Genomic DNA, 14,175 nt, shown 5'->3' on the forward strand with positions numbered 1-14,175 from the left:
GTAAGAGGCGAGACTGAGGGAACTGGGTCTCTTCAGCCTGGAGAAGAGGAGACTCAGAGGGGATATGTTGGCGACATACAGGTATGTGAGGGGATGTCACATGGAGATGGGTAGAGACCTGTTCTCCCCTGCAGAGGAAGGCAGGACACGCTCCAATGGAGCAAAGTTCAGGGAGCCAAGGTTTCATTTGGATGCCAGGAAGCACTTCCTGACAGTCAGGACCCCGAGGGTGTGGAATGGGCTTCCAAGAGAGGTCGTTGAGGCCCCATCGGTGCGGGTGTTCAAGGATAGGCTGGACATCCACATGGTGGGCATGTCGTGAGCGGAGCCGGCTGGTGCCGGAGGTCAGACTAGATGGCCCGGGAGGCCCCTTCTGACTCGCTGTGTTTCTATGTTTCTGTGTTTCTAAAGGAGTACATAAGTAATGTTAATGAAGTTATGAAGGTTTCTTTCCCTTCTTTCCATCTACCACCTTACACACTGGCAGAATTCTGATTGTACATTTTCTGGGGCCCTGGACATAATTTGTTCACTTGTGAAACTCTGTAAAGCGCCATGTGTACATTGATGCTGTTGGAACAATAATGAAGCACGAGTAATGCCTGTGTACATGATAGATAAAAGGAAATTTCAGAGAAGATACGAATTGCAAGCTCACACAACTTATCAACATCCAACCATACATTTTACCCTGCCAGCTGCTGGACATCTCCTAGTTCTTTCTTTCTTTATAAATAATTTGTTTATAGATCCCAGATTGGCAGCAAAAACAGGTTCCCTGTTGGGGTCCCAATGGCCTGCTTTGCCTTTTACAGATCCAGTTTGCCTGTTTTGTATTGGTAGATTCTACTAATAGATGTTTGTTTTATTGTTGCTACCTGTTGGCTTCTCACACTATTTTATTACCTATCTCCTGCTGCAATGTTGCTTCATGGGAAACTATTTGATAAATGTGAAACTACAGCTTACAAATGAGTTGTTCTTTAGGAACTATGATTTGAAGGAAGGAAGGAATACGCATTGATTCTTAGTGCAGTGTATTGAAGTCCCGCAATATCTTTCCATATTTGGAGTATGTGTGCAGTATGTTTAGGCCATACAGAATGATTTTAGGCCATACAGAAGGATTTTATCTGAGCACCATAGCCACCACACAGCCTTGTGTGTGTGTGTTTATCGTGGTCTCCGCTTCCCTTACATTCCTCTTTTACCTCCTTGTCTAATTTTAGATTGTAAGTACCTCAGGCTGCCTTCAGTCAAAAACTTCCCCGTTCATATGGTAGAAAACAGGAGTGGACAACTTTTCTGGGCAGTGGGCACATTTGGCAATTTAAGAAATTGTCCTGGGCACCACCACAAAATGGCTGTCATGGGAGGCATAGTATAGGAGTAGTAGCCTGTGCAAAAGATGAGGCACAGGTTAGAGATGGGGCTGAGCCCCAGCACACTGAAGAACTTATTTGAAGTCACAGTTTTCAGCACCAAGAGAAACCTATTTTACAGCTATCACAGGCACTACATTGCTTATCACTGCTGTGAATGTCTATGTGCGCTGATAGTGCTGTAGAATTTTTCTAAAACATTGATGATTAAAACATAGGAAGGTATTTGATTGACTGCTTTACTTTAAAACAGTGGTACTCCCTGTTTAGTCTTGCCAAAAACCCAGTTAAGCGCATAGTTCCTGATGTTTCCTCCTAGTTACTATTCTGAAAAAACTCAGCAAGCCCCATAATAAACTTTTTACCTAGCAGGAGGAAGCAAAGGCCTTGCTAGGATTGGTTTCCTTTTGTTCCTTAACTATTCACTGCCTACTGGTACTTTTTGTTTCGTTTTTCTTTTCAATCATTTCAGTTTTTCTTACCTGCTGTCCTCTATTTTAGTGTATCAGGCTCTGAACATTTGACTAGATGTGAGGGGCTAGAATCTGATTATAGTAGTGCATGAAAGGAAATGTCCAGTTAGCTGTTAAGAAGGGCAGGTGATCTCTTTTTATATGGTGGTTGCTACTAGCTGGACGTAGCATCTTCATCACTGTTATCTTTTATCTATCATGTTTCTCTATCTGATCAGACAATTTGGAATACAGGACACTTGTCTATATTCTGCTTGTAAACCTGCTGATTGCATTTTGTGACATGCCGTTCTCGGTATATCAGTTCATCTCTCTGTACGACAATCAAGGGTCTTGGATTCTGACAGTGCTGAAAAAGCACAGGGGCTATCCGTCCAGGGAAGATGCTGGTAGCCACGTGTCCTGGGGGCTAAATAGAAGATGCTGAAGCCGAGAGTGGGAAGATGAGCTTTCCATATCCGCTTGTTGAAAAATAATGTCCACAGTGAAATAAGTTTTAAAAAAAAGCGGAATGTGTATGTTGAAAACAGATGCGTATTGTAACATGAATTTAGAAAACATACAAGAGGGTCACAATGAAAGGGTGTGTGGACTGGTTCATTATACCAGCTGCCCCACGACCTTTTCCAGGCTACTTTATTCCTTTCTCCTTTCTTCCTGGATTTCTGTTCTCCCTCCACCTGCACTCCAGTCAGCATTCTTTGCCCACTGAGCATTGGGCTTTATTGGGAGTTTCCCCAATAGAGAATTGATTGCATTGCTTGAAAACTTGAGGTCATCCAAAGCCGCTGATATCTCCCTCTTGTGTATGAATGATGCTGTGTTAGCTACATGAAGATTTATATGCAAAATGAATTCCTTGTAGTATATACCACTTGCCAATATGTTAAGGGCATAGTGTTAGATTTTTCAAGTTTCTGTATAAAAGACAATTTAAAGACCAGTCTGCTGTAGAAATGTTTTGTTAATGTTGAAATAAGCTCAGTTGAGTGCAGACTAAGAATAGAGGGATCATTCTTTTTTTGAACTGTGTAAGTTTTGCATATATTTATTCATAAGGCCATTTACTTGTTTTCCTGCATCAGTTTGTGATTTTAAAAAGGCTGCGTCAAGATCATATTTAGACAGGGTCTTAAATATTATTTTGAACATAAGTATAAACCTATTTTGAACATAAGTATGAACTTTATCCAAAAAACCACAATTTGATAGTTTTTTGAGGGAAGAAGTGTGTTATTAAATTCAGAGAAGTGCAAAATCCAAAAGGATAACTTTTTTCCAGTTTGTCTATTAGTATGGGTGATGTAGATCAAGTCTATTGGCTTCGAAATGATGACCAAACAGAATTCTCATGTATCCCTTTCTCAGACTTGGTTAACTTGAACTCAATTTCTTCTGGTCACAAGCATCTCGCAGACAGGATCATGTCCACTTTGTTAATTATTTTTCTTTATGCTACCTAGTGATTTGTCTTCACCTTACTCTTCCACTCTGTTCTTGTATTTTTCAAAATTATATTTATAGGGAGTGTGAACCCATTCCATACGGAAAAGTTAATGTTCAGCAGGATGCTAGAGTCCAATGTGTTGTGTGTTCCTTTTTGGGTAATGAACGGGGGGTAGAAAGCCAAATACTTTTTGTATTGGGGAGGGGGGTCAAAGATTGTTGCAGAATCGAATTTATGTCCAGTATACCACAGAGAGCACAAAGCCTTGTGAATGGGCTCTTGAGCAAATAACTGTCTTAGCACAAGATTATGACACTTAGGACAGCATGTACACCTGGATAACACATATTTTCAGGCCATCTACCCCACAATTGCTCATGCCGTTTGGTGAGTTTTAGAAGAGAAAAAACTGCCAAACATCATTAACCCCCAAAGAGCTAGCATCAAGTAAGTAGACCAAAAGTATGTGTATCTTTCCTAATGCATTAATGTCTTCTGCTGTACAGTTTGTAGTTGTAATAAGAGGCATGAACTAAAGCAAAAGAACATGGTCTGAATTTGATGTTTTTCTTTGAGAATCAGTGTAATTGTCTGAGTTTCCCATGCAGCCATGTAGTGTTGTCTTGTTTTATGTATACATACATACATGTTAACATGTTTCCACTCCAGAAAGTGTTGTACCAATTTGTTACTAAGATAGAAGAGGCCATATTCTCAAAAGGACAGCTTGGCAATTATGTGTGCTTCTTAAAACAGACAGCAGAATACCCTTTTTTTAAATAATGTGTGTTTATGGCAACAGGATAACATTCCACTCTCTAGATCAGTGATGGCGAACTTACGGCACATGTGCCACAGCAGGCACACAGAGCCCCTCTGTCGGCGCACGAACCAAGTCACCACAGCATCTCCCCAGCAGCCGAGCAGCGGATAACAGCGTACATAGGGGCCATGCGCATGCTCGGAAAGGAGTAGTGATGCGAGGCGATGACATCACCAGCTGTGATTCATTAGCCTTCACTCGTCCGAGCTTTCACATGGCTGGTCAGTCCACTGCCAAGGACATATATATATATTTACTTAACTGGCTGTGAGTTATTTTTCCTAAACTGAAACCTCAATTGTCAGGTTTATTGCAGTGTTGGCACTTTGTGCTGGATAATTGGGTTTTGGGTTGCAGTTTGGGCACTCGCTCTCTAAAAGGTTCATGAACACAGGGTTAGGGTTATAAAAACAAGGTGTTCTGGCATAATTTTGATGGTTGGAATGTGGGCAGAAATGATGAGCTGTGGAGAAAAAACTACACAAGGAAGGCTTTTTCAAAATCGCATTATTTTCAATGGTATTTTACCCCTATATTAGGGTTAGGGGTGTGCACCAGGGTAGGGTTAGGGTTACAATAACAAGATGTCCTGGCATGATTTTGGTGGTTGGAATGTGCTGAGAATGGGCAGAAAGGTTGAGCTGTGCAGAAAAAGCTACTCAAGGAAGGCTTTTTCAAAATCACATTAATTTCAATGGTACTTTACCCCTATATTAGGGTTAGGAGTGTGCACCAGGGTAGGGTTAGGGTTACAAAAACGAGGTGTCCTGGCAGGGTTTTGATGGTTGGAATGTGTTTAGAATGGGCAGAAAGGTTGAGCTGCACAGAAACAGCTACTCAAGGAAGGCTTTTTCAAAATCGCATTATTTTCAATGGTATTTTAGCCCTATATTAGGGTTAGGGGTGTGCACCAGGGTAGGGTTAGGGTTAGAAAAATGAGATGTCCTGGTATGATTTTGATGGTTGTCCTGGCATGGTTTTGATGCTTGGAATGTGCTGAGAATGGGCAGAAAGGTTGAGCTGTGGAGAAAAAGCTGCTCAAGGAAGGCTTTTTCAAAATCGCCCTCTTATTAATGGATCTTTTGCCCTCTATGAGGATTAGGGGTGTGCACCAGGGTAGGGGCAGGGTTAGAAAAATGAGATGTCCTGGTATGATTTTGATGGTTGGAATGTGGTCAGAATGAGCAGAAATTTTGAGATGTGCAGAAAAAGCTGCTCAGGGAAGGCTGTTTCAAAATCGCCCTCTTTTCTGTTGAACTTTGGCCTTTATTAGGGCCTATATTACGGGAGTGCAACAGGGTAAGGTTAGGCCAGGGTTAGGTTAGGCCTATGGCACTACAGTTTGCACATCTGACCAAACAAACTGGGTAGGCACATAGATCTCCTGTTGCATAGTTGAAATAGCGTGAACATTGTGTAGATAGGGCTAAGCAGCATGCTGCCTAATCCTGCACATATTTTCTTAGTTAATGTCACTGAATACAGTGTGGTTGCCTTGATAATAACTGTGAATGGGACTGCAGCCTTCAGCTTCCTAAAATCAGGTACAAATTCATTTGTTATTCTCTGGTTTTATCCAATGTCACCAGCTCACAAGATGGAATACTGTGCTTCCTCAGCTGGAGGAACAGCGTGCCAGAATGTAATTAATTTAAAGCTGGGCCACACAATGCTTAGTTCACGTGCAACTCCCAGGATTCAGTTATTGTTCCTCAATAACTGTTATTGCACTTGCCATGCACTGCTGATCAGCACTGCTGTTTCCAGAGGTCTAATGTCAGTAAGAAACAATGGTGCTTGTTGGAGTTTCTGAGAAGGGGAAAAGCCTCTTCCTCCCATTGCCCAATGATCCCAGTGCAACCAGTGTTCCCCTAATGACAATCTGAAAGTGATGGCTACCATTGGAGTCACTGGGATGGGGGAACATTTCTTGCTCCCTGTGACCCCCAATGCGGCTTTCATATATTTCCTAAACAACCACTAAATTGTGCTCATTTACACCTATAAAGAAGATAGCAGTATATGTAGCAGCAGCTATACTTGTACTTTGTTTTCCAAGCTCCTTAAATGAAGCTTGGAACTAGAGAAGCAGTTCTATAGCCAAACTATAGAAGCAGGGCGATTATTACACTTCACTGCAGGTGTAGTCACTGCACGTTCCAGGGCAGTAGCAATTTGCAAAACGAGACTAACATTTGATGGGAACCAAGTCTAGGGTTCCACTACTACTGGCAGATGCACCATCCTCTCTTGTTCTCCATCATGATGTTTATGTTCATCCAATAGTTATTTTCAAGTTTATATCATTTCTGCTGTAATTTGAACAAGGGAACACAAAGAGTAATTGTTGATGGGTGCCTTACAGCTGTGGAGTTTACCTTGCTGGAGATTTACCAAGCCTTAGCATTTTTCAAAAAGAAATGAAAGACTTATTTTATTATTGCTTGTAACTACCAGGGGGAAGCAAGTATAGCTAATTTAGTATTAAATAATTTATGTTTTAAATTGCTCTACTGTAATTTTGTTGAAAGCAGCACTGCGTATCCTGTCCATCCAGGATTGATCACTCTGGTTATAGAAATGGAATCCAGTTCAGGTGTTTGTGGCACTGTGTGTGCAGAACATCCCCCCGCCCCCAGCTTGGGTGCACTTATTTAAGTTTTGTCAGACTATCCAGGGGAACACTTGCAGCAAAAACATTGAATAACCATGTGTAACTATTAAGCAACTATTTCTCACATAACCACTGCATAATTTGAGGGGAACATTTATTTTTCATTGTTCATTATTCTCTTTGAATTATTCTTTTTATGACATTTTGACATCCTTTGTATAGACTATGCATATTAATATAACTGTATTTACTTGTAGGTGGCTCTAACCAAGAGAGCTGATCCAACTGAGTTGAAAACAATATTTTTAAAGGTATGTTAAAAGTAAATATTTTATTCTTTAAAGTCTGGATTTTTCATTTCTTCAGTTCTTATTGCATTATTCATCTCTTGATAGTCTTCTAACCATTAATCATTCACTATATTATTACCATGTTATATTTAAATACCACTATCAAAAATTGAACAATGCTCTCCAAAGAAGTCAAATATGTTCTTGAGTGATTATTGTATAGACTCAGGGAAATATAACTAAAATGACTCCCCCCCCTCGAATAGAACAGAAATTCCAATATTTTGAACAAAGTAAAGGAAAAACGACTCCTTTAGAGGATCTAAAGACTAGCAATACATAACCATTTTTATTAGAATTTACCCACCAGTACACTTTGGACTGCACGGGTCTACTTGTTGAAGCTTAAATCACCATCCCTCTGTAAGAAAGTGAACAGAATAGCTTTCTCCAACCTGATACCCTCTGGGTTGGCCATGCTGTCTGGGATGGAAGGAGTTGCAGTCTAACACTGCAGCTGGAATACTGTTGGAACAGAATGAAAATTAGTTCTACTAAGTGTACTCCTAAGCTATTACTCAGAAACCTGGTTTCCAAATCAGAGTTTGGAAGTGCTCTTAAGCATGGCTAACATGACCAAGCACACACCAAACTAAGGCTAAGAATGAGAGGGAGATTTCAAGAGTGAAATAGAAGGCACACAATCCTACATTTGCTTGTGATGGCTAGATTGTGTTCTGAAAGCCTTATGTTTGGAAGTAACCTTGTGTACCACCTTTGTATGAGTCTTCTATTTTGTCTCCTATTATTTAGCCAGCTAAGCAAAACAAGTTGATATTATGGACTTTATTTTGCACTTATTTTATTGTAGTTGCTTCCTTCTCTGGTGAAGAAGGGTCTGCAAACCAAAGAAAATGGGTGGGAAGTGGTTAGGCATTAACACAGTAATTCAAAAATTTAATCATTTGGGAAGATAAGGTTTACTTGAAACTGCTAGCTGGGATTTGCTTGTACTTGGAGAAAAGGATCCGTTGAATGTTTGGAGGTTTGTGAGTGGTGTTCACATCCAAACGGATGCTTAGTGAGCATTATATAGTTTGGACTTCTGAAATTACCACAAAAGAAGTAGTTGTTCCAAATGCTTGTGAAATGTTATTTATTTATTTATTTATAAAATTTGAAATTAAGAAAAAAATGGTAACTAATTTGAAACAAGAAATCTATTGCTCATCTGTTTCAGATTGGCCAGTGCTAGAAGGACAAAGCAGTGGGCTGGTTCAGACATAATGTTAGATCACCATCCTCCAACCTTATGCCCTCCATATGTGTTGGACTACAACCCCCATCATCCCTATAACAAAGGCCACTAAGGATCATGTAGTTTGTAGTCCAATATATCTGGAGGGAAACAGATTAAGGAAGTCTCTGAGGAGATCATGTGAAGTTCAGAAGCTTCTGATTCTGTTTAACTGCAGCTTGCTAGTTCATTGGAACCATTGAAACCATGGTTAGTCTTAACTATGTTTAGAGGAAACGAAGACAACTTCTAATCATAGTTTATGAAGCTGATTGTTATCACTTATAGTCAAGAATAACTACAATTTATAATTTGATTTTAAAATTGAAGTGGAAGCTCCCAGTCTCCTTTTTGATGTGCCAGAAAATGAGAGGGAAAGGTGATTAGCTTTTATTTGAGCATAGTCACTGGCTATGAACTTGTACAAATTGGGAGGTGAAAGCTTACACTAAACTTATATTTGCACAATATGTTATGCTACTTTACAGCCTTACCACATGCCGTAATGAATGGTGTGTTCCAGTTCCTGAAGCTAAGCAGGATTGGTTGTCACTGATTCCTAGATGAGAGACTTCTGGTTGCTGCACTAGTCTTGTTAGAAGGATGGCCTACAAATATAAACCTCAAACATATTTATGAATATAGTTGAATCATTTTTTACTTTTGATTTAGTTTAAAGCATTTGCAAAAACAGTTTATTGCCTTTTTCAAATGGAACCATAAGCCATAGTTCCGAAGAAACTTAATGTGAGTCAGTTGTATGCTGTTATTCAGTTCTACCTGCACAACTGGCTAGAGAAATCAGGAATTCTTTGTCTTCTAAAGGAGGTGTTTTCTTGTTGCTGTCAAACAAGCCAGGATTTGTACTCCAAGAAAACCCTGGCTCATGATTCTTGCTTGTAAAGGGAGCAATAAGGCAAGATCCCTTGTTCAGTCAACACACTAAACAGGCCGTTCCTAGTTTTTCCAGCTGAGTATGCTCGAATGAGGACTCAAGTAAGGGAGAACAGCATGCAACTCATTCATGTTAAGAAAACTTTCTTATCCCAAGTTAGACCTTTGGCCCATCTACTCCAATACTGTTGACACTAACCACCATCAGCATTCCAAAATGATTATTTCTTACCCCTACGTGGATACGTCACAGATGTAGCCTGAAATCTTCTGGATGCAAGCCATGTGCTGTACCACTGCGTTGCCAAATAATATAGTTTATTTCTAGAGCATCTTTTTTTCAAATTCGCAGTTACAGCACAGGTTAGCCGAGATTGACAATTAACAGCATAATCTGGTACATGTTTCCTTAAAGTTAAATCCTATGGAATTGATTAAGGCATAATGTTCAGGTAAGTGTGTATAGGATTGCAACCTACATTTCTTTTAAAAATGCAAGAAAGCCAAAATAAAACAAAAGTAGAATAGCATTTTATCACTTAATTTCCCATTTAAGTTAAACACATTGTAATCATTGTGAGATTCCTTGGTTACATATTATTTGCTTCAGAGATACTTTACTCAATGTGGGTTTTTAAAAAAAATCTTCTGTTGTATTTGCTAAGGCTTAAATGGGTTTCAGCTAGTTAATGCTTGAGTATTTAAAATATATGATTATCCAGTGTGAATTTTGAAGGAACTTACCAAAAAGCCATTAGGCATTATTGTGTAATATCAAATTCTCTGTAGGTATAATTACCAAAGTGGGGGAAAAATACATGACTGCATAGAGCCACCTTTTTGAAATTCTTTATTCCCAAACTAATAGAATTGATGTTTCCCCCCCTCTTTTGTCATGATAATTTTCCAGAGTAACTCTACTTCTTGTAACTCTCCTACCATAACCTAAGAGATTAGACTTCAGTCAAAATGAGCAAGCTGACATTTTCAAGGTCATTTTCTATATGTAGTGTGGGGGGTACGTGATTGGATTTCAAATACACAAGAATAAATCACTGTGGGTAGAAACAGAGGGACACCAAAACCTTGTGCTGCTTTCTATTATTGAATGTCTTAGCAGGGGGGCTAGCCTAGGGAAAAAAATGAAATGTAGAAGTGCAGAATGGCTGACTTATTTGATTTGTTTCTCGATAACTGTTGTGTTAAAAAGTTTTCAAGCCTAAGACTTAGAAAGATTCTCCAGCAAACGATTACATTGAAATCGATTGGTCTGTGTGCTAGTTTATAAAAAGAGTGCAGCTGGAATTTCTTTGTGATATACTAAATAGGCTGATGATTCTATGTTGCTACTGTTTTTAAATTGTTTTTAATTGTGTGATTGTTTGCTGATTTTGATTTATTGTTATAATGTGTTTTGTTGTGATAATTTTGTAAAACAGTTAAATTGAAGCAAAAATTACAAATTATGTAGATACAATATTGTTAAATGTTTCATGTATATATTTTTCTGTTTTGGTTTTACTTCTGTAAAGCACTTGTCTGAAGCAAATTGCTTTACCTGTGTTTGTATAATCCTTACATCTAGACAGCTAACCCTCCCTTCCCCAAATGTGTATTTAACTTTCAGAAGGAAACCAAGGCATATACGTTTACAGAGGATGCAAGGGCACTTGTCAGGAGCAACTGTGGCTTTATAAATGGGAACTGGCAGCAGGCTTTGCTTGTAAGAGTCATTGCAACATAAAACAAAGCCTCAGTCTTTAAAGGCCGTTGCAAAATTGTAGTAGACACCTAACATATTTGTTATTCAGCATGGGTAATGTTCTGTAGAGAATCATAGCAAATGTTTATCAGACTATCTCAGAAAAGAAACATACCACAATAATTAGGAATTTGTCTTTCCTGTTCAGAACATGTTCCTTACTGTGATAAGAGATCTTTCTTTTTAAGCTGACACATGGTGACATATGTGTGCCTGTAATTTATTTACAACTGCATTTTAATGCCCTTTCACCCACCACCCAAGTTGCTTGTAGTTTTATGTGCATTTGCAACCCCCCTTACTCTCTTATCTGCTCCTTACTGACCTCAGAATTGTGCCTTTGAAAAGGATGGATGGATGTAAGGAGTGGGAAGTCTCCCTTATTAATACTTAAAATATGGCCAGGATCCAGAAAAATACTTTAGTTGCCCTCAAGAGTTGGAGTCTAGCCAGCGGGCTTTTATTTTTCTTAAAGAAACAAATTTCCTCTGGAATTGAATGCCACTATCCTTTTTGAGACTGCTCTCTGTTTGAAAGATAATGTCTTATGACATGGAGAAAAAGAAGGGGTTCCTGTTAGATAAATGCAATCCAGTGGCTCTCTTAGCAAAGATAGTCATGTTGTTCTGGATCCTGGCCTATCTGCTCTAAAAGCCTTTCATATAACTGCACCATATATAAAGCCAGGCAAGTCACAAAGGCCTGTAATAAACTTTAGGCCATACTTTGAAAGATCAAAGATATGAGGTTGGATTCAGATGCTTGCTTGTGGATGCAGCCTTCCCTGCCCTCTCCTTTCCACAGCAGCCCCTTTAGCCCTCTGAAAAGACCACACAGAGAGTCAGGAGATCTTGCTGAGTGGAATGAGCTATGGTGTGTGTGTCTGAAGGATTCCCAAATGAGCAGAGAGACCTCTTCTGCAAGGTCACTTTTACTCACACAAATACAGTTCCTGGATCTTTAAAGTAAGCTGATAACCCTACTCTGCAAATTCATGGGCAAGATTACAATTCAGCAATTAGTAAGTATTGGGTACCACTGCATAAAAAGGTACAGTAAGTTCTCCCCCTGCCCACCATAAAATAATACTAATTAAATTACTTGAAGAGAAAATGCTGGAATATTACCTAATGCTAAACCATTTACTTGGCAGTGCCACGTTCTTTATCATTTGAACCACTGAATTCCTTTTCTTAATGCCCATGGATGCCTGTGATGCTAAGCTGGATGATTGAATTGCCTACCATGCCCTGTAGTAGCCGTGTTTTTTAAATTCAGAGGTGCGCATGGTCTCTTTCTTTCCCCCCGCTATTTTTCCTTTCTTTTTATTTAGCCTGCTACTCAGAGGAAAAAATTGAAATGCCAAATGTATTGTGTGCTTCCCTCCCCCATCTCCTTCCAGCATAATACTATATGATTTCTTGGGTTTAGGCCAGTATAACATATTGAGGGCATTTTTATTACTGCTCTTCATATTGCTTTCTTCCTTTTCTGGAGTAATTTTAGTCTTCACATAAAATTTGTTTTACTTCTGCTTTCACTTCTGTTTCCTTTCTACTTTTACTCCCAAGTGGTATATATTTGGGAGTAAAAAGAAGGGAGAATCTGAAAAATGTTGCCAGAGTCTTGCAACGCTAATGTTTTGCACATGGCAGTTAAGTAGACATACTTATCAGTGGGCACAACCATTCATTTGTTAAGTTCATGTGAGAGAAAGTTACCATACTTCATGTTTCACAAGCTGTTCTACTGGCATTTGCTTGTGGCACTAAGCAAGACATTACGGTTCGTAGAAAACAGGTTCAGTTTAGATGATTCTTCAGAACAAGTTAGGAGATCTGCACTGAGCCTATTTTCTGAAACTTGGAGTTCAGACTATCAGAAATAAGCCACTGGTAAGTACGCCCTTCTTCTGGATTGGACCTGGGTAACTTTGACCATGGAGCTAACCAGGTCACTTTTGGGCAAGCACAGACTCTCAATCCAATGTACTTCACAGAGGTGATGTTGTGAGGATATGATTGCGAGGAGGAGGAGAATTATGTAGGCTGCTTTGAGTTCCCCGAAAGGAAAAAAGGCAGGTTATAAATATAATAAGCAAAAACATTAGTTTGTTCTGATAAAATACAATTTTTACTTCTTAATTTATTTTATTGTGGTTATAATTTTAGTATGTATTGATTGAGGGTTTTGATTTTTGTTTAGTTTTTAATTTATTTTTAATGAACTTAAATGTTTGTATTTGTCATGAACTGAACCTGCTTTGAGAGCAGTGCAGAAATAAGTGCAGAAGAAGAAAGAGTGCAGAAATAAACTTAGCTTGACTTGATTCCAGGTAGGAATAAGGACACCTGCTTCAAGCCATGGGTTCTCATCTGTATTTGGAAGTCAGATGCTACCCACACTTGAACAATTTTGATGTCATGGCAAACTATCCTAAACAGGATAAGAGAAGGGAAACCATGCATGAGATAGAATTCTGGTCATCCAGATGATGGTACATTAGGAGACACTATGCAGGCTGTACGTGCAGTTCTGCTTCTGTAGTGGTAGGTGCATGCCTGGTTATTTCACATAATTGTTCCTAATTACTGATGCATAGTAAATTATCCTGGGAGTGATGATTTTTTGTTGTCTTATAATTTAAGAACCAAATTCCTCTTTTCTTTTTCAACAGTATGCAAGTGTTGAAAAAAATGGTGAATTTTACATGTCCCCCAATGACTTTGTCACACGGTTCCTGAAGATAACAGGAGAAGGGGTGCCTAATCCCAACACAGTCCAGCTGCTGGGAGGTGTCGTGGATCAGACAAAAGATGGGTATGTGTTGTGGCATTTATTTAAATTACTTATATGGTCATGGCTTTAGAAGAAGCACACAGTAAGATGAATATATCTTGCTCTTCACTTACAAAGTATATGAAAAAGATAATTACCATCATCAAGTTTTCCCTTCAGCAGGAACTGCTTCTTCAGCACCTCTTATCTTTGAATTATATGAAGGGAATAGAGCACAGTCCTTATAATCCATTTCAGAAGACACTGTGCCAAATGCATAAAGAATTCAAATACGTATCTACTTTGTTTAAGATTTTATGATACTGTATCAACTACATTCAGAAATTATGCTTTCTGAGCAATACATGCTTAACAAATTGATATACTTTTTTAAAAGATGAAAAATATAAACTAG

General features: G+C 39.0%; 1 protein-coding gene across 3 annotated transcripts in view; it reads left to right on the forward strand.

Moving 5' to 3' along the window:
• The window catches only part of SLC25A13 (solute carrier family 25 member 13), a 129,311-nt gene that overhangs the window by 32,563 nt on the left and 82,573 nt on the right, over positions 1 to 14,175 (forward strand). For all 3 annotated transcript variants that reach the window (XM_044429315.1, XM_044429317.1, XM_044429316.1), the window contains exons 2-3: positions 6,997 to 7,050; positions 13,660 to 13,802. In XM_044429315.1, the coding sequence (XP_044285250.1) occupies positions 6,997 to 7,050; positions 13,660 to 13,802 (197 nt within the window). The remainder of the gene's footprint in view (positions 1 to 6,996; positions 7,051 to 13,659; positions 13,803 to 14,175) is intronic.

Source organism: Varanus komodoensis, unplaced genomic scaffold (assembly GCF_004798865.1).
Source record: "Varanus komodoensis strain SLA01 unplaced genomic scaffold, ASM479886v1 scaffold2, whole genome shotgun sequence".
Lineage (NCBI taxonomy): Eukaryota > Metazoa > Chordata > Lepidosauria > Squamata > Varanidae > Varanus > Varanus komodoensis.